Source organism: Struthio camelus, chromosome 3 (assembly GCF_040807025.1).
Source record: "Struthio camelus isolate bStrCam1 chromosome 3, bStrCam1.hap1, whole genome shotgun sequence".
Taxonomy (NCBI): Eukaryota; Metazoa; Chordata; class Aves; order Struthioniformes; family Struthionidae; genus Struthio; species Struthio camelus.
The window spans coordinates 74762137-74781753 of NC_090944.1; the positions used below are offsets into that span (position 1 = coordinate 74762137).

The following is a 19617-nucleotide window of genomic DNA, read 5'->3' on the forward strand; positions in this document are numbered from 1 at the left end:
TTAGAAAGGGGGGAGCTGGAGGGAGGACATCTCCAGACACTGGCAATACCACCCCACCGCACCAGTCACCACACTACCCTGCTCACCCTCCACACTACCCACCCTTAGAGCACAGCACATCCCTGCTTCCCTCCCCTTCAAATAAGACATTGGACAGAGCTTTCAGTTTTTATTCCCACTGCTGGGTTCATGATGGGTCAGGCTTTGCCTCATGGATTAGGTTTGATGAACTGATTTTTAGCTGCTCTTTATCAAGTGACTGTAAAAAAAACTGGAAACATCCTAGGCTTAGAAATTCTGTCCATGTTGAGCAGTGATTAATGGTTAATTTCACATGATATGTATGTGCCTATGTCAAGTGAGTAATAATTTGTATTTTATGCATTTTTTTTCCTCCTTCATTTATTAGGCTAATAAAAAGGAATGGAAGGACAGATTGTGAATTGTGCAAAGCTCATGGATAAAATATGAACTGATTTTAGCTGTCACCTCCATCCCTAGGGTTGCTCTCTGGACTATCTTTCTTTGCTTGGCCAGATGTAGGAGACAGCAGTAAACAACCCATCAATTGAGTTGCGCTTCTGGGGCCAACGGTTACAAGTTTTCAGGAAGAAGCAGCTCAGCTCCTTGACTGTGCCATCTTCTTCCTCACAGTAACATGTGATGCTAGAAAGCCTCTGATGTCTACTCTAAGAACAGAAGCAGCTGTGGCTAACACACATGGGTGGGGAGAGGAGCTGAGGCAATAACAGATGCCAAAATTTAAATTTTGTGTCCTTCCTCCCTCTCTTTTTATTCAAGGTCTTGCTCTGTATAACATATACCTCCACGTTTGAGCTGAATGGGAGTTCAGTGCTGAAGATTGCTGAAGTAAGTGCCTCTGTCCTAACATTGCTTGTGTTACTTAATGTGTCACCACCAGCTAGAGTGTGTCTTCCACACACATCCCGAAATTGAACTAGTCCAAATCACAGTTACCTCCTTAAGGACTGGTGTTAGTTTGTTGCTCGTGTCAGTATGATGAAATAGCTGTAAACTGGACAGGGCTGGTACCTTGCATTGGAAGGCATGCTTTCAGAAATTGAGTGACAATTGTAATGTTGTAATGGTGCATGTTTACTACTCCTCATGTTTATTTTAAATTACCCTTCACAATAGAAAAATGTCCCTCTTTAGGTTCTTTATGACGTAACGCTGTGCTGACTCCTCACCTGATGCAACACTAAAACTAATGTAGTTTCATCAAGAGAGGTGTATAGGCCATAATATGCCTTATTAACATGTGTATTTTTCCTAGTGCTTCCAAGCAAAGGATTTATTACACCTCTAGATATGTGATGTTATCCTGGAACCATTAGTCACGCTCTTTCCCATTAGATTTTAGTCTGAATTAGATCTTAAAGGAGTGTTGGATGTATAAAAACATACCTGCTAAGGGCAGGTCTATTAAGTCAGTATTTGTAGAACGGTGATATTTTCAGTACAGTAGCAAGTCATCGGGCTGTTTATCCAGGTGAGAGGTATTATTGTTAACGTGGTAAAGGGGAGAGCTAATGTGGAGCATTGTAAAGGTCATATAAACATCCTTTGCCCTTTGTTGGGCATCTTTATGCCCAACATATGTTAACTGTTCTTTTAAAAATAATATGCGTAAAGCTAGCTTTGTTGGGAAGTTATGATACTTTAGGAATAAAATTGGCCTTGCATTGTCCCATTGCAAGCTGAGAATGGGGGTATGAGGATAAAAGGGAACCTAATAAAACTAGTTGACTGCTATCCTAAGTGATTGCTAAAAAACTGTCTTTAAAAGCCAGGGATGCAACATAAATGGCTTGTGTATAATGTATACGGGATGAAAAGTCGTATTCATTTCAGATGTCCTGCACAACTTAGAGCTTTGTTCCGCTTGTGCTATGTGAGATTCCCAAATTCATGATGGATGGCTTTTTTGGAGGTCCTTATAAGCCCCATTAGTAGAGGCTGCAGCAGGGATGAACTGAGTTCGTAGTAGGAGTTAAATCCTGCTGTTGATAGTTGCACCACTTTGAATCCCAAAAGGCCAGCCTTGCTTTTAAAAACCTTTGGTAGTATAGTAACATCAGTTAGTGCAATGGTAGGTTGTCCTAAATCTTTGAAAGGAGCAAGAGCTCCGATGCAGATATAGTAATACTGACAAGATGCACTAGCAAAATAAATAAAACTTTTCTTTCCTTCAAGAAATTGGAATAAGCAATAATAATATAGAGCAAGCGCGTTTCCATTGGGAATGTTTGCAGGTATCTGTTTTTCGCCATGCTCCTCAAGAAAATTCTACCTTGAATCCTTAGCTCCTCCTGTTTTGCAAATCCCACTAGGCACGTAACATGCTTCCTCAGGTACATCCTGTCCAGGTTTTAGATAAGGCAAAGGTTTTAACAATTACGCTTAATTCTCCTTTGCATCTAAATTCTGCCATGTATAAGCAGTAGGGAACAAAAAATGATTTCCAAGTCCAGCACTTTCTTGACTTCAGCATTTACTGTTCTGACTTGCTCTAATGGGAAGGTGGCAGAGAGGAGCTCTCTAGATGCTGTGCCCCTGCTACTCAGTGTTTCTTTCCAAGTAAGCCACGCACTTTCCCTAGCCTGCCCCATACAGTAAAGTGGAGCCACTGCAGAATTAGAAAGCTGCTGCCTGCATATTGGCAGGACTATCTCTCTGAGGACTCCCCGTGACAGACACCACTGCAGTCTGGCTGTTTTGCACATTTTCGATTTGTGGATACAAATCTTTCCGAATACTTTTGGCCTCGTGTTAATGAAGTACCCAACATGAAGAGTACTATATTTAGTGGCTTGAATATTACTAGGATTGAAAACAGAGTAAATCTTGCTGTGTGCAACTTCTCACACTTTGCCTGGACCCCTGTAAGAAAGTGTAATTCATGCTCTGACTGTTGTTTATTTTTATGTGTGTATTTGTTATTCCCATCTACCTCTAGGGAGTTTGTTCTGTGTGACTCCTTTGTGCTGCATTGGCTAACCCTTCTGTGTTTTGCTCTTAGTTGTGTTTTGCATGCCATAGAGCTGGAAGTCCCCGAATGCATGAAATGATCAAAATGTCCATTGCACACCTCTTTGGGTTCCTGTGCTCTCGTATTTTTAGTGATGCTTCTTCATCAATGGCTTTTCAAAAGGTACCTTGGTGTTTTTAAACAGAGGCCTTCCATAAAATCGAAGCTCAAATGGACAGTTGTGGTGCTCATTAGTGGGCATGGGAAGGGGAGAGAAAAAGGAGGTATCAATCATGCTCTTTCCAGAAAGTCAGCCTGCCTCTAAGAAAGATATTTCATTGATTAATTCTGTAACTCTAGAAAGAGACTAACAGCTCAAGAGTGCGATCACACAGCCTTTGCAGTGCGCTCCACAGCGCTGGAATGGTTTGGCTCTGCAGGGTGTTAGGTGAAGGGTTGTATGTAGTCACCGAGCTTCAGGATCCTCTGGACTTCAGGTGATAACTGAGAGATGGAACAGTTGCTAAGGGCCTTCTTTTAACTTCGAAAATCATCTTCACACACTAAATGATTGCTCTCAAGTTAAAGAAAATCCCTTAGTTAATTGGAGGATTAAAATCTTGAAAAAGGGCAACATGAAGAAGATACACTGTAGATTCTGACTCCTATGTGCTGCGAATGCGTACCACTGTAATCTGCTCTAGCATATTGTCAAAAGAGATATTCAGTGTCTGTTCACGTCTTTTGCACAGTGCTTCTAACATGAGATAATGTGATACATACATATGCTTAATAGCTTTAGAATGCTACCTATAGATACTGTTAGCTACTTCAAGGGAAAATAAGGCAAGAGTCATAATTTAGGTAACTCACTTGAAATGTAATTATATCCAAGAAGCTCATGCTTTCATGCTTTCTTGAAGCTCGTGGCTTCATTGCGATGCTGAAATGTCAGGTTTTCCAAAATAAGGTCAAAAGAATCTTAATTATTTTTCACTCTGCTTTAAGAGAGGCAGAGGTGTGCCAGCAGCATGTCCGTCTTCAACTTTATAGCCTTGAACCCCCAACCCCTCTCTCTTAGTCAATGGAATAGCTTTGTTTCCTTTCAGTAGGAGTTAGAAACAATCTGAAGTCTTGTCCATGCCTATGTTAATAAGGATTAGCCTATGTAATCAGATCACTTTCATGTTCCCCTCTTAAAATCTCTTCCTCACTAGGGAACTGTAAACATGGCTTTACACTATATAATATTATTCTCATTCAAAACCCTCTGTACACCAGACATTTACATTTATACATACTCCTCCTGCATATAATTTATGCACTATATATATTTCACAGCTAGTTTAATCTGTAGTCATGGTGCTTCTTGCTAGAAATATTTTGGAATGACAGCAAAGTAAAAGCACAAAGACTGAATTGTGTATGAGCAGCTTCACAGTCATTGCCAATCATAAAGCTTAGTGTAGGCCAAAGGGACCAGAACTGCTTCTTCAGATCCCGGTTTGAGAAGATAGTATTCCACAGTTCTGTCTGAAAGCCACTAAGCCGCATCAAGACTGTTATCTGTGCGGTAGTTACTGTGCAGTAATTACAGTGGTTACTAGTAGCTATGGTAGTTCTTCCAGAGGCAAACACCTCCCCCAGAAAACCTGATAGTGGGTAGCACACTGCAAACTGCAGTTTCTATCCTCAGGATCCCAAGTACATTAGCTTTGGTAACTATTTGCCTAGTGTCATCTTGGGGCAAAAGTCAAGCAGGGCTGCAGTCGCAGCACAGTGTCAGAAACCTACAAGCAGCTGAGGGTGGAGCGGGAAGCTGTGGGCAGTGCGTCGGCATCCTTTCATTTCAGCCCTGGCTCCTCGCTGACCTCCAAGCTGAGGAATCCTCTGGTTGACTGCCAGTTATTAAAAGGCAGTCAGCACTTATGCCATTTACGGTAAATCATGATTGTATTTGCTGTGTTAGGAAAGGCCTTCGAAGTCTTTCAGATGCAGGTATCCATGTTGTAGTATATAATACTATATGCTATACATGTGTGCATACACATTTGCTACAATATTTAGGAAAAGTGGCAAATACAACAGCAACAACAACCTGTAGGGACTGGCGGTTACTTGCACCACAGGTACAGAATTGCAGAATGATCGTTTCAAATAAGTATCTAGAAATAAACAATTGAACCAGCATTTAAAGAATTATCTACAGCAGAAGGCAAGTGCCAAAATCCCTTGGGTTTGACAGAAAGGGAAGAATTTGCCAATTCTGCCTTACCGTTCCAACTTACTAACTTACTAACTGATGAACTGAATGCTGCTTCTAAATGGGACTTACTCACTTATCCATATCACTGAAAATTTGTTATGTGCTAATAAAACACTACGGAGCAGTAGGAAAGGCTGACTATCTGTGTACAAGAGATTTTGGTATCCTCCTAAAATGTGTTATTGGTAAGTTACAGTTCATATCTGTGTACTGCTATCTTGTCTCCTCATCAGGTTTGCATAGAGACATATGTATCTAGCTGTCACCAGCGGAGCATTAACACCGCTGTGCGGGCAACCCTCAGCCAAATGTTGAGTGACTTGACTTTACAGTTACGGCAAAAGCAGGAAAATATGGTGAGCCTCCTGGCATCAACAAATGGTTCCACATCCATGGCTGCGTACCTTTTTGTTTCTCTGAATGCAGTGCATTGTACTGGCTTGTTGTGCCTTGTGGCTTTTATATGAGACTTCCACAATTAATCCTGTTTAAAACCTTTTTTGGGCTCTGACTCTGTGTCTGCCTCAGAGCAGTCTATCAGAAGCACAGCTCTCGACTTGTGAACTATACTTTGCTCATTTTTTCTCCTTCCATTAAACAAAAGGGGCTTTGTTTTGATGACAGACTGCCTTGGCCTTTTTCTTTCCATTCTTTATTTTGTTTGCTTGTTTTCCTGACATTCCTTGAAATCCTTTTACCAAAATTTTTTGCATGAAAAATATTTACATAAGCCAAACACAGTCTCAACTATTGAAAATGTAGTTGAGGGGGCTTTGTGTTTTGGGGGTTTTTTTGTTTTATTTTTTTTAAAGAAGATAATTTAAGCCAGTGAAGCAACTTGGCCCATGACATTCTTCATCTGCTTAGTTATTAGCAAAAATAAGTTCTGTTTTTTGCTTTTATTGCATTATTAAAATGCATGAGAGCTGTTTGTGCTAAGTCTCAACACTTTGACAGTGAAACCATAAATACGCTGGGCAAATACGAAATGACTTTGTCTTCTTATATTTGTTCACGCTGCTTTGCATATTATCAAAAAAGTACAATTTGTAAGGATCATTTTCTATTTATTAGGAGTTTTAAAGATTGTAGTTATGCAGATTTTCTTCCTTACATCTGTTTTGGGTTAAGAGGACCACTTCAATTTTGGGTTATTTAATAAGACGGTATAATTTTTATCCTTATGGGCAACTACAAAACAGAGTTCATAGGTTTACTCAAGCTCATCCTCTCTCTGTGTCAAATGGATTCATTTTACTAACCAAAACGTTTAGAAAAAAGAAATTGGCAGTTTTGAAATTTCACTTTGGTTAGTTCTGTTCCTAATCTGCCGGGTGGGTGAGAGTGTATGGGAGCTGCGTTTAGTTTAGGGTGTTGTTGATGCGTGTGTTCTCTGAGGAAGAGAATTCAGCTTCATCTTGTGTGTGCTTTGTGCGCTGATCAGAAGAGGCCTATGCTGCAGGTGAACCAGCTGGCCTAAAAGGGTATTTCCATTTCCTGACTGCCATTAGTTGTATTGGCTCTGTAACATTAATCATGACAATGTGATAAACTAATACTCAAATGACTCCAGTTTCTAAGCACTTTGTGAAATCTAGACTGCACTTTTGACTCAGTTATTTTCAATGAGCCCTGCATTCCTAGCTCTTATTGAGTTCTCTCAGGTATATGAATTCCCTTAAGGACTTGTGAATCCTAGTTCAACTCAATGAGAAGCAAGTGCTTTCAATCTAAATGACTGTTTAAAACAGATCTTAAGGTACTATTGAAAACATTTTGCAGAAGCCTCATTTAAAGACAAAAAACCGACAAAAAAGAACAGATAGAGGATGTGAATTTGTTGAGGAAGAAAACTTTGCTCTTAAAAGTTTTGCTTTTACAGTGTTTTTCTACCACTTGCACTGTTTATACCACATTTGTCTTTCTTCAACAGACAATTGAAAACCATGAGGCCATGCAGAAATTCAAGAGTCAAGGTATCTGCACCACTTTTTTAGTGACTCCTTCCAATCCAGCTTTTTAATTCTTCACATTCCTTTTATCAGCCACTACTGCTGATGCCACAGGAATTGCATCTTCAGCTTTTCTTGCCTTCTCCATAGCTTGGTGCTATCTGTGGTACCTGTGGTAAGAACTGAGACAGCCCTGTGAGCTCCTGATATTTTCAGTTGTGTCTTCATCCGAATTATGTTAACAGCATTACACCTAACGTAGTAATAGATGACTATCAAGGTGCTGCTCCTATATTGAAGGAGTTTCAGTGCCCTAGACAAAGTTTTAATGAAGTGGATTTATTTCCTAAAATTGAAACAGATTCATAGACAGAATTGAAACAGATTCATAGGATGTTGAGTCTGGAGATGACTGTGTTACTGTATTTTAGGCCAGAAATGCAGTTTATATAACAACAGGTTTTTGAAGTGCATCACTCTATTCACGCTCCTCACACTATTGTTTTACAAGAGACATTTTTTCTTCTTCCATTCTGACTTAACTTCCACTGTCTCCCCGACAGTTAAAAACAATCCTTGCTTTTGATTTTTCTCATTGGATTTCAGAAAGAATTTGTGTGGATGGGGCCTAAAATCTTTGATGTGCACAAGCGTTCCCTTTTAAGATCAAGGCCTGACCAGACAGACATCAGAACGTGTAGCAGAGAAACTTCAGGGACAGCCACAGGGATGCTAGCTGCCACATAAGTGGTGAAGCCAGTCTCTCTCTTTTTTTCCCCCTCTTCTTCTTATCTGAATTGAATTTTGACTAACTTTCTGTAAATGCATGTAAGCAATTAGTGCTCTCTCCAGATTTGATACTACTGTTCCTTCATTGTGCTGGAATCACTTTCCAGGCTAGGACTTTTTCTGCTGCGTCTCTGAATTTTGGCAGCCCCTCTTCATCATTAAGAAGCATGGATCTGTGTCCCTGGGGCAAGGGGAATTCTGAAAAGTCCGTGCCGTGAATTGGGGGTGTAATTCAGTTGCACGTGTGTAATGCCACTGATCTTTGTCCTTTTTGGAGGTACTTCAGCTGAGTCTCTTAGTGATGATGTTGTATCTGTCCTCACTGTGCTCTGTGAGAAGCTCCAGGCTGTCATAAAGTGAGTTATTTCAGTTTATAATTTGAATTTATTATCTGGAGATTGAGAGTTTCACTGATGTATATGATTGTACTGTACTAGTTCTGGGATTGTGAAGCAAAACTGTCCTTATATGAAGGGCTTGTCAAAGAAAGCATTGTTCATGATGCATTAACTTAATCCTCACTTACGATGAGAAACAAATTTACTTTCTCTGTGCACTGTTTAGCTTTAAAGAGCCTCCAATAAATTACAGTGACCCTGATCTGTAAGTAACTTCCAAACAGCAGCAAAATGCTTGTAAAAGGAGTTTTCTTTTCTGTCTTGCTGTGTGTCATGAAAGCCATCATTGTAGAAGGATGAAAAATTACAAGAGACGTGGAAAAATATAATAAAAACACTTAATATGCAGAATGAATTCATATGTCCTTCTTAGAAAGGCAGCATTTATCACATTGAAATAATTTGCATTACCAAAGCGTTCCTTAAATTTAGGAATATCATATACTCTACCTACTTGCAAATTCATGAGCCTAACACTTAAATTACCATTATTATATGCAGTAATAGGGTGTTAAATTGCATCAGAATCCTGTAATCTCTTGTTGGCCAGTCTCTAACAGTAGGTACTTACAAGTTTAAGAATTATTCCCTGTGACATTTCAGCATAGCGCTACTAGTGGTCTATTAGGAAATGAACCAGAAAAAGCCTTAGGTGGTGAAGAAGAGAGAAACTGACCAAAAGCAATATAAAATAGTGTTTCAGAAATATAAATATAGCAAGGTAGAAATAATCTGAAGATTTTAAGGGAAAAACAAGTTCTTACTTGACAACATTATTTCTGTATCAGTAAATTAAGATATAACTTGCTACTATTGCCAGCTGCAAAGACTATCATCTGAATGGTAGTGAAAAAGGTGATCTGAAGCTGGTTAATTTGTAGCAGAAGATTGTCTCTTTGGTTGGACCACCAGGCTCAGCGCGTCTGTGACAGTGGCCTACGAGACAGATCTGTGACAGGCTTAGGGATGTCTCTGACAGTAGCCTGTAATGGATTCTGGAAAAAGGGAGAAATATGGAACACACAGACACTGATTCTTCCTTGTATATGTTCTACCATCTTCGGGAAAAGTATGGCTTAAGAACTACCAGAGCCAAAGATTGCACTTGCAGCTTTGTGTGTCATTCTTTGATTGACTTTTCTCCCATGAGTATCCCTAATTGGAGTATGATTTGAAGGGGATGAGTGCCTTACTTAGCATTGCTTAATCAATATCTGAATTCATTCAGATCAATATCATTTGGGGATAACAAAAGCATGTTTCTGAATCTTCTAAAAGAACATTTTCAGAACAGTGTGGAGGTACAAGGTAATAGTAAGAGATCTGCAGAAGTGTATGTCTTAAAATAGCGAGTGGCAAAAAGAGCTGAAACATTCATTCTTTATATCAAACTGGAATTTTGCCAGCCTTCTTCTGATAAATATTCTCCACAAAACGGTAACCATTTTGAATTACTGGATATGAAATACTAAAACTAAACTACCCGACAGGATCTCTCAGAATCACTTAAAAGCCTTTAAAAAATTATCTGCAATCCCAGTTCCCCATGAAACTGTGCTGAATTAGAACAGATTAAAGCATGCTGTAGATAAAGCACAGTAAGAGATTCATAGGACTTTAAAATACTCACAAAGCATGATTTATGGCATGCTTGTAATTATGTACCTAGAGTGTTAGGGTCTCTGATTAACAGCAAAACATAGTGAAGGATTTTAATTGAATCTGAGGAAAACAAATTTAATTAGAATGGCTTGCTAAAGAACTAAATCCGTGAGTTTCCCAGGGAAGGAAGGAATGAAGAGCCTTTATTTCATTAAACCCCCGGGTCAATGACGTGAGGTTTTGATATGTTATACTGCCAGTTCTCATCTCTTAGTCTGAAGATTACCTTAACTCCCTCTTCTAAATTTCAGGCTTATTGGAATTTTGTTTTGAGGGAGGCACAGCTATGAGTGATGAGGAAGAGTGCAGGGAGATGCATTTTTTCTCAGGACTGCAGGTATCCTGGTGACTCTGGAATTTGCGGTAGTAGTGATGTGAACAGAACAGCTGCACTGAGGTGTGCAGGACTGCAGTGTCTTAGTCCATTGTACCTGAATTTCTTACCCACAGGAAAATGGGTTGGTGGTAAGTGGGATCAAAGCAATCTATGAGTGCAAGATGCCCTGTGCATCCTTGTGCAGGTGTCAACTGCAACATGTTGATAATGCACATTAAGACATTTACGAAAAGCTGTCAGAAAAGGCGGCAATTTTATCTGGAATGTGTGCATCTCTTTTCAGATAGGTATGGACTATTATGAGGAAAAAGCTATCACCTTTAAAAAAGATATAGGTCAGCACTTTTAAACCATCCATATGGTAGAATTAGGAACCTAACTCAGAGCCTCAGGATTCATAGTTTTCCAAGTGGCATGTGAAACGGGCACTGTCCTACTCAGAGGAAGATTGAGCTAGGTGAGCAAAAGGCCATCAGACAGACAGCAGCAGAAAAGCAGAGATTTCTCATTCCTTAGCTTCAGCTAAGATAAATCTGTTCTGTATAGTTTTCTTCACCTGACATTGTACATCAGCAAATAGAGTCTTCCAGCCCTCATGTGGGACCAATCCTAGCCTTTTCAGCAGTGAAAAACAGAATGTGAGTGCTGTTCGGATGGGGAGCTGCCTTCATAAGGCAGACATCAGGCTGGCTTGTCACCTGAATCCTGCAGCTAATTCTGAGCGCAGGTACAAGTACACTGTATGTGAACAAGTACATTGATTATCAGTGTCCACAGTATCTATCATGTTCTTTCTCCTGAAGCGCACTTTGTTGTTCATGATTTTTACAGAGAAACTGGCAAGGCCCCAAAAGGTACCCTTGTGATCACGCAACTTTCTGCCTGTAACATTGACTTTTGGCCATTATGGCTGTCATCAAGAAAGCAGAAAGATAATCAGAAAAGAGTGATCTAATGCCGTTCAGTTTGCCTGCTGAGACTAGGAAGCTATCTTATATCCCAAAATCCTGTGGTATCTCCTTTTCCTCTGCTTAAAGGTTCCTTCTTTCTCAGGTTTTCAGATTGAATCTGAATAACTGTCTCTATTTTCTTCTTCCCCTTCTTTCACATATATTTCTTTTCTTATTCCCCACTTTGAAATTTGATGAACTAAATCTATTTTTATTACCTTTAAATAGTAGTAGATCACTGCATGTGATCAGTATGAAATGAACAGGATGATACATGTGATCAGACCATTGGAAATCCATAGGCAGATGCAAAATAAGTCAGTGCTATAAAGTGCAGTATAATTTTCAAGTGAACTGATGTAGTTCTTTTTAAAAAATTAAATAATCTTTGTTTCAATGTGACATGAATAGCGTTTTTTCTCTTTGCTAGCGACAATCGGCAACTTCAGCTTCTTTACTTGGAGTGCATCCTCTCCATGTTAAACAGCTCCTCTCCCAGCATGCACCAACACAAAGGATTCACTGATCTCATATGGTGAGTACAGCTGAAGAGTGATAGAAGTATTCTGTTTATAGGCATAAAAGGACTTTACCTGCCCCCCATGTAAACAAAGCTGTAATAAATCACCAGTATGAGGAGAACTCGCAGTTTACCTACTATCACTTCATTCCATACTTGCTATGGGATTGGTTAAGACCTCATGTTCAGCTAGCAAATTAAATCCTGTGGTAAGTTGTCAGTGTCGTGGAGTCAAATGTATTTAGTCAGAACAGGATCTTATAGATAATCTCTTATACTTTCTGCAATAGTTTCAAATTGTGTGTGGCATTAAACACATAAATATTTTGCTTACTTTAGGAGAGTGCTGTTGAGATCCTTACTGGTTTAATGCAGTAGTACGGGATGATAGGTTGGATTACTGTAGGATGCTGTGCTGGAGACCAGAAATCCTTATGACCTGCATTATAAAAAGGCTCAGGTTACGTGATCTTAATAGTGCTTCCACCTTATCAAGAAATACTTTTTAATACACTTCACCAGAAGGACATCACTTCTTTGGTGTTTGTTTCTACCTCTGTACTGTTTGGTGCCATCACCTCAGAGCAGCTGAAATAATCCTTAGTAAATTATCCCTCTTGCTATTTGCAATAGGGGTTTTTGTAGCGTATGGATAGTTGGCTCATAGTAGTAAAGCGAAAATGTAATTAACATACAGTTCCTTGCAGTCCATGCAAAATGAGTATGTCCATCCTGTGACACCTTGCTGGGTGATTGTGTTAAGAAAAGGTATATGTGAATGTTAACTCCAAATGGTGTTTCCTGTGCTTTTACCCTGTGATTTTGAAATAAAAGTGTTTGACTCAGGTCCATTTCTGAGGATGGAAGGTGCAGGGGTAGCCATCGCTTCCTTTGCCATTCTGAGAAAATCAGAGAAGTTGATACTCACTGGCCGCAGGAGTAAGAGGCCCCCCAGGTTGCCAAAACTTGTCGGCATCGCACACAGACCCTGTGCTGAGGCCTCTGGGAGCTCTAATATAGGAACATAGTCACAGAATTTTCTCCTTCATGGCAAACCCTTTTCCAAAGCTTCTGCCCTTGAATTTCATTTACCCCTTCATGCTTATGTGATTGTGTATGGGGCCAGCCTGTAAGCAAGGTCACTGACATGGTCTGGGTTAAAAGAAAACTCTTTCCGTTTTATTTTAAGTTCACGTTAGTTTGATGCTTACACTACAAATCTGCCGATGGTAGACGCAGTTGTACTGGTGCAAGTGTGTCATAGGGGCAAGCCTTTACAGGCAGGACTTCTTAAACAAGCGCAGCTGCCAAAGAATATACATCCTCAAGCTACATGCATAAGATGAAGGTGAAAAAAACAAATGGAAGACATGAAACAGTTTACATTCAAAATGATATTTTTAGTATATTGCATGTATAAGTACACACTAATCCATTAGCTGCCTAGTGATGTTGTAAAGCAGACTGATAGTCATCTTGGTTCTTTAAGGCACTGTTGCCTACACACCCACAACTCTGCAGTCAGTGCTCAGCAGAGGATAAAGAAGGGAACAGACAGAGAAGATTATCTCTGGGTTTTTCTGACTGCGTGTTCTCCACACTGGGGTACAGAGGCGCTTTGATGGGACTAAGGTGTATGGGGAATGTGTTGCTGTTTCAACCTGTGTTTATGCCTGCCCTGATAAACACCATTGTTTTACAATGTAACCAGGCAGGCACCTTTCTTAAGAAGTGAATTCAAATGTTTTCAAATGTACCTGACTGGGGAAATAAACAGACTCGGCCATTATCTGATGTCAGATTAAAAGCTGTCTTTCTTACTGTGGCTTCAGGATGCCTACCTATTTTGGCAAGCACTTCAAGAGAAGCAATGAAAATTCTCGATTGACATGAAAGTCTTGAGAAAATAAGAGGTGCTTGCCTATGAATGCGTTGCTTTTTCTACTGAGGCATTACTTGACATTAGGTGTTTGCTCTAGGTGCGAGCTGAACATTTGAGACATATGGGTGAAGATCAGAGTTGGGATTGCATTGCTAGGCAGCACTTGGCTTTGTAAATTAATGTCTTGTGGGCTAAAATAAGGTGGCAAGTGCAGGAGGGCCAAGCTGAAATAACAGCTAATGGGGCAAAGTGTGCTAAATTGGTTTTGGCTCTGCTTCCACTGTACTCGTGAGGAGGAGGACTGACGTGCTGCAGTGGAATCACTTAACTTGAATGCTCCGGTGCAACGACAGCTTAAACAGGGACGGTATTTACTGCACAGTGGTATAGGAGGAGTTACACTGCACACTTTGAGTTACTGTTGAGGGCTTTAATTATCTTCTCGAAAGCCAGCAAAACTGAGGCTCACAACCAAGGGAACTGACTAAAATATGTGCTATGTGCAGTTGAGTGATGGAACATCAGGCCTTCTAGTCAGTAGAGATTGTCTTTTGCTTGGTCATTTTTTAAAACTCACAAGTTGGACAGAAGAAGAAACACCTGGCAGTAGAAACCTAGAATTTCTACTTTCTGATACGACGCAGCCAATGAAAGAAGCAGACACGCTATCCGGTAGAGTAGAGGGCAGCATGGTACTTGCATATCAGTACCATGTTTAAAAAGCATGCAAAAGTATTTCCGCACATACTAGCATGCTGATGCTTGGGAGATTAAGAAAGCCTGGCATAGTGTGTTGCTCTATATAGCTACTGCTGTTGACTGATCATTAAAACAAGAAGCATGTATCTCTTTTAACTGCAGGCTATCTTCAAGCTGTTCCTGTGAGATGTTTTTTTCCAGTCACCATCTGTTCCTTTTTCTCTTTTTCTCAGGAAGCAGCTGTGTCCAGCCCTAGTAGTAATCCTGGGAAATCCAATCCATGACAAAACTATCACCTCTGCGCACAGCAGCATCTGTCTTGAGGCTGATTCACCTTCCTCAGGGGTGTCTGATCACGGCCGGGGTTCTGGGTGTTCGTCCACAGCCCCTGCCCTTAGTGGACCCGTTGCACGGACCATATATTACATTGCAGCAGAACTGGTTCGACTGGTGGGGTCAGTGGAATCCATGAAGCCTGTGCTGCAGTCTCTCTATCACCGGATACTGCTTTACCCGCCACCTCAGCACCGAGTAGAAGCCATCAAGATTATGAAAGAGGTAGGATAATCACAGGTGCAAATCCAGGCAAGCAAAGCAAAATGTTCACTTAACAGTAAATGTTGCTGAAATGTGCCTAGCATTCCATTTCTGTACCTTAGCACGAGGGATGTTGAAATCCCCGTTTCTGAGCACAGCTGTTACATGGAAGCCACTCTGACAAGTAGTTTTACAGAGTCATAGTAGCTATATTTGTCTCCATTGCACCAGCTGCTATGGCAACTCTGTTAGTGTTCAGGCAGTGATACTGCGTGGAGCAGATCTTAGCACCGAGTCCTGACTGCTTTTTTTGGGTGACATACAGTATAGTGATCCTGTTCTCAATTTCTTCGACATCTTTCCCTACTCCCTGCTCTGGCTAGAAGGAGTCACTCATCCTCACAGTGTAGTATTCTGGATATTAACCTCAATATATGCTTTGATTATGCACCAGGCTTTTGAAATACACTTTCTTTAAGGTTTATTAGAACAGCCACAAGGAAAGTGCCAGTGTCTTGAACAGCCAAGTCCAGTCTGTTCTGGCCTCTCGCCCAGTCCCAGTGACAGCACTAGAACTGGGGGACTTCTCTGAGCAGCAGCTGACACATGGGCTCTTCTATTTCACATGTGCAGCTTTCTTCACATGTTGTGTAATGCAAGGCAACTTACATTATTTATGGGAGCAGTGGTCTCCTTTGGAGGATTTTTGTTCTATCATCTTGTTCACGCACAGGCTGTTGTATGTCTGAAGATCTCTCGTAATAGCATGCAGCCTCCCACTGGGTTGCTGCCTGAACTCACAGTCATCTTAGGGCTTGCCTTCCTCTGATTTTAAATAGTAGCAAGATGACAATCTTTGTAACAGTTTAAGTTTTAGGCAAAGCTCAGACTAAGATTATTTCCTGCTGGGCATTAACAGGACTTGCCACCCAGCAGGCTGAGCTGGAAGGAATCACTTTGCATCTCTGTGCCTGATTCTAGCATTTTGTAGCTGGGTGACTCAGCAGAAGGACTCCCTTTAGTATATAATGTAATGCAAGATACTTGCTCTGTATTCAGGCACTGAGATTGTCTTGCATGCAGGATCAGTTGAGACACATTTCGGTCAAAAACGTTGGAGATAGTGGAGAACATTCTGCATGTAATTTATGTTATGTATGCAGTTTTTTTCTGTCTTCCTTTCTACTTTTATAAAGAGGTGATGTAGCTTTAATGCACTGCGCAGATCATTAGTGTACTCTTCCTTTCCTGTGAGAATTTACCGTGCAGGTACCTCAGGTTCCAAGATGTGACAAACCTATGACTCATTTAATATGTTTGAACAAAGCTTAGATCACCCTTCAGTAACTTCTGTTTGCTTCTCTTTCAGATACTTGGAAGTCCTCGGAGGCTTTGTGATTTGGCAGGGCCCTGCTCCTCTGAGCCAGAATCCAGGAAGAGGTCAATTTCTAAAAGGAAATCTCATCTGGATCTTCTCAAACTGTACGGTTTGTTCCCTCCTTCACCCTCTTCTCACTTAAACCAGTGTCCATGTAACACTTAAACAGCTATGCCTTCAGAACAGTACTCAAACTAAGAGCCAGGGTATCTACCTGGTTAAATAAGTTGTGAAAATGGAAGAGAGGTAAAAGCTGTTACTGGTTTGTAGTCAGTCTGAGTTTGTTTTTAAAGGTTTACATAACCATGTAGTGAAGTTTACCAAAATCACGGAATCACAGAATGGCCAAGGTTGGAAAGGACCTCTGGAGATCATCTAGTCCAACCCCCAAGCTCAAGCAGGGTTAACTAGAGCATATTACCCAGGATCACGTCCAGGCGGGTTTTGAATATCTCCAGGGAAGGAGACTCCACTACCTCTCTGGGCAACCTGTTCCAGTGCTCTGTCACCCTCACAGGAAAGAAGTTTTTCCTCATGTTCAGACAGAACTTCCTGTGTTTCAGTTTGTGCCCGTTGCCTCTTGTCCTGTTGCTGGGCACCACTGAAAATAGTCTGGCCTCATCCTCTTGACACCATCCCCTTGACACCACCCAGTTTGTACACACTGATGAGACTGCCTCTCAGTCTTCTCTTCTCCGGGCTAAACAGGCCTCTCTCAGCCTTTCTTCATAGGAGAGATGCTCCAGTCCCCTCATCATCTTAGTAGCCCTCCGCTGGACTCTCTCCGGTAGTGCCATGTCTCTCTTGTAGTGGGGAGCCCAGAACTGGACACAGTATTCCAGGTGAGGCCTCCCCAGGGCTGAGGAGAGGGGCAGGATCACCTCCCTCAACCTGATGCACCCCAGGATCCCATTGGCCTTCTTGGCCACCAGGGCACACTGCTGGCTCATGCTCAACTTGTCGTCCGCTAGGACTCCCAGGTCCTTCTCTGCAGAGCTGCTTTCCAGCAGGTCAACCCCCAGCCTGTACTGGTGCCTGGGGTTATTCCTTCCCAGGTGCAGGACCCTGCACTTGCCTTTGTTGAACTGCATGAGGTTCCTCTCCACCCAGCTCTCCAGCCTGTCCAGGTCCCTGTGAATGGCAGCACAGCCTTCTGGTGTGTCAGCCACTCCTCCTAGTTTTGTATCATCAGCAAACTTGCTGAGAGTACACTCTGTCCCTTCCTCCAGGTCACCGATGAATACATTGAAGAAGACTGGACCCAGGACTGACCCCTGGGGGACACCGCTAGCTGCAGGCCTCCAACTAGACTCTCTGTGCCATTGATCACAAAATAACCAAATATGTTAGGTTACAGCTGCAAATTCTTGCTTCTGGGCCCTAACCTTGCAACCAGATAACTATGTGCTTGTTTGGGCATATGTTTCCCAGATGAGGTCAAAGGAGCTACTCCAAAATGTAAACATTGACAGATTGGGCAGGTAATATTTTTAGTTCTTACAAATTGCAGATCTAATAGGTAAGATGATTTTCAGGACGCAGCTGGCTTTAACTTTAGCTTCAGGGTTGTTGTTTTTTCAGTGCAAGTGCTTGTCTGTAGAGAGAGACATGGTATATGCTGTTACAAATGTATGGTAGCTGTTTTCCTGATTGCCACTCCCCTTACAGAATGACCATATCCACATGGGAGATGTAATCCTTTGTTCAAATTCTAATTGTTTTTCTCAGGAGTAGTCTTACTGGATAATTTCTAGGTTTTTTTTCTTGGATATGGAGGGATGGTGTTGGATGATAGCTCATGGGCTCGCTGTTGGAATAGGCTGCATCACTTAAAAGTGTTTGTTTTAATTGTAGTATCATGGATGGGATGACAGAAGCTTGCATCAAAGGTGGTATTGAAGCATGTTATGCTTCAGTGTCCTGCGTCTTTGCCTTGCTTGGAGCATTAGATGAGCTAAGCCAAGGGAGGGGTCTTAGTGAGGAGCAGATTCACCTGCTGCTCCGGCGCCTGGAAGAATTGAAGGATGGGACTGAGACAAGCAGGGACTCTATGGAGATCAACGATGCTGACTTCAGGTGGCAGAGGCGCATCCTGTCCTCAGAACATCCTGCCTGGGAATCAGGAAATGAGAAGAGTCCTGATATTAGCATTAGTGTTACCACAGACACCGGTCAAACCACTTTAGAGGGGGATATGGGGCAAACAACTCCAGAGGATAATCTGGAAAGTCAGAAAAACTCACTGCCATCTCCAGCTGGACATGAAAGCAAAGAGATTCATTACAGAGAAGCAGAGTCCGAAACCATTGACCAACCAGATGTTGTTCAAAGAAGCCACACCATAGTCTTTCCGGACATAACTAACTTCTTATCAGTTGACTGCAAGACCCGGTCATATGGATCCAGATACAGTGAAAGTAACTTCAGTGTAGACGACCAGGACCTTTCTAGGACTGAGTTTGATTCATGTGACCAATATTCCATGGCAGCAGAGAAAGACTCTGGCAGATCAGATGTCTCAGACATAGGCTCTGACAATTGCTCCCTGGCTGATGAGGAGCAGACACCGCGGGACTGTCCAGGTCACAGGTCCTTACGTACTGCTGCGCTTTCTCTGAAATTGCTGAAAAACCAGGAAGCAGATCAGCACAGTGCACGGCTGTTTATCCAGTCACTTGAAGCTCTTCTTCCTCGGCTTATAGCTCTCCCCAGCATAGAGGAGGTGGATGAAGCACTGCAGAGCTTCTCTTCAACCTTCTGCTCAGGTTTGCAAGCAGATATTTACTGTCTAACCAAAATACATACTATAACAGCACTGTACACAGCTTCTCTTGTAGGAGCTAATCCTCAGAGAACACGTCCAGGATAAGGAGGTTTGTGCTCTACAAAGCACGTTTCACTACAGCAGCACCCATTTCATTTAAGGTGAAGCAAAATGAACATGCAAGCCCTGATCCAAAGGGAGGTCAATCCATAGACTCTGAATTGTGTCTTCAGAGACATATGTCCTGGAGAGAGAAGGCAAATTTTCTATAGTGAGGTACCTCTTCACAGGTTTATTAAGATCCTTTGAGAAATTTTGCATATCCTGCCATTAAGGAGAGGAGGGGGTCACCTGCTAGCATGAATTTTGGGGTTGGCGTCACCTATTTTGAAAGAGATTCAAGTAGCTTAGTACGTTACTATGTACTGTCAAGCCTTGCAAAGAAGACAAAAAAGAATCCCACAGCTGTAGACTCTTGAAAGAATAAGAAA

At 41.6% G+C, this 19617-nt stretch overlaps 1 protein-coding gene across 5 annotated transcripts in view; it reads left to right on the forward strand.

Moving 5' to 3' along the window:
• The window catches only part of ARFGEF3 (ARFGEF family member 3), a 98618-nt gene that overhangs the window by 37959 nt on the left and 41042 nt on the right, over nt 1-19617 (forward strand). For 2 of the 5 annotated variants that reach the window (XM_068938468.1, XM_068938470.1), the window contains exons 5-12: nt 802-870; nt 3044-3175; nt 7192-7234; nt 8277-8355; nt 11777-11881; nt 14681-15005; nt 16354-16466; nt 18217-19127. In XM_068938468.1, coding sequence (XP_068794569.1) covers nt 802-870; nt 3044-3175; nt 7192-7234; nt 8277-8355; nt 11777-11881; nt 14681-15005; nt 16354-16466; nt 18217-19127 — 1777 coding nt within the window. Of the gene's footprint in view, nt 1-801; nt 871-3043; nt 3176-5491; nt 5615-7191; nt 7235-8276; nt 8356-11776; nt 11882-14680; nt 15006-16353; nt 16467-18216; nt 19128-19617 lie in introns of all 5 variants that reach the window. The other 3 variants (XM_068938469.1, XM_068938471.1, XM_068938472.1) reach the window with 2 other exon arrangements.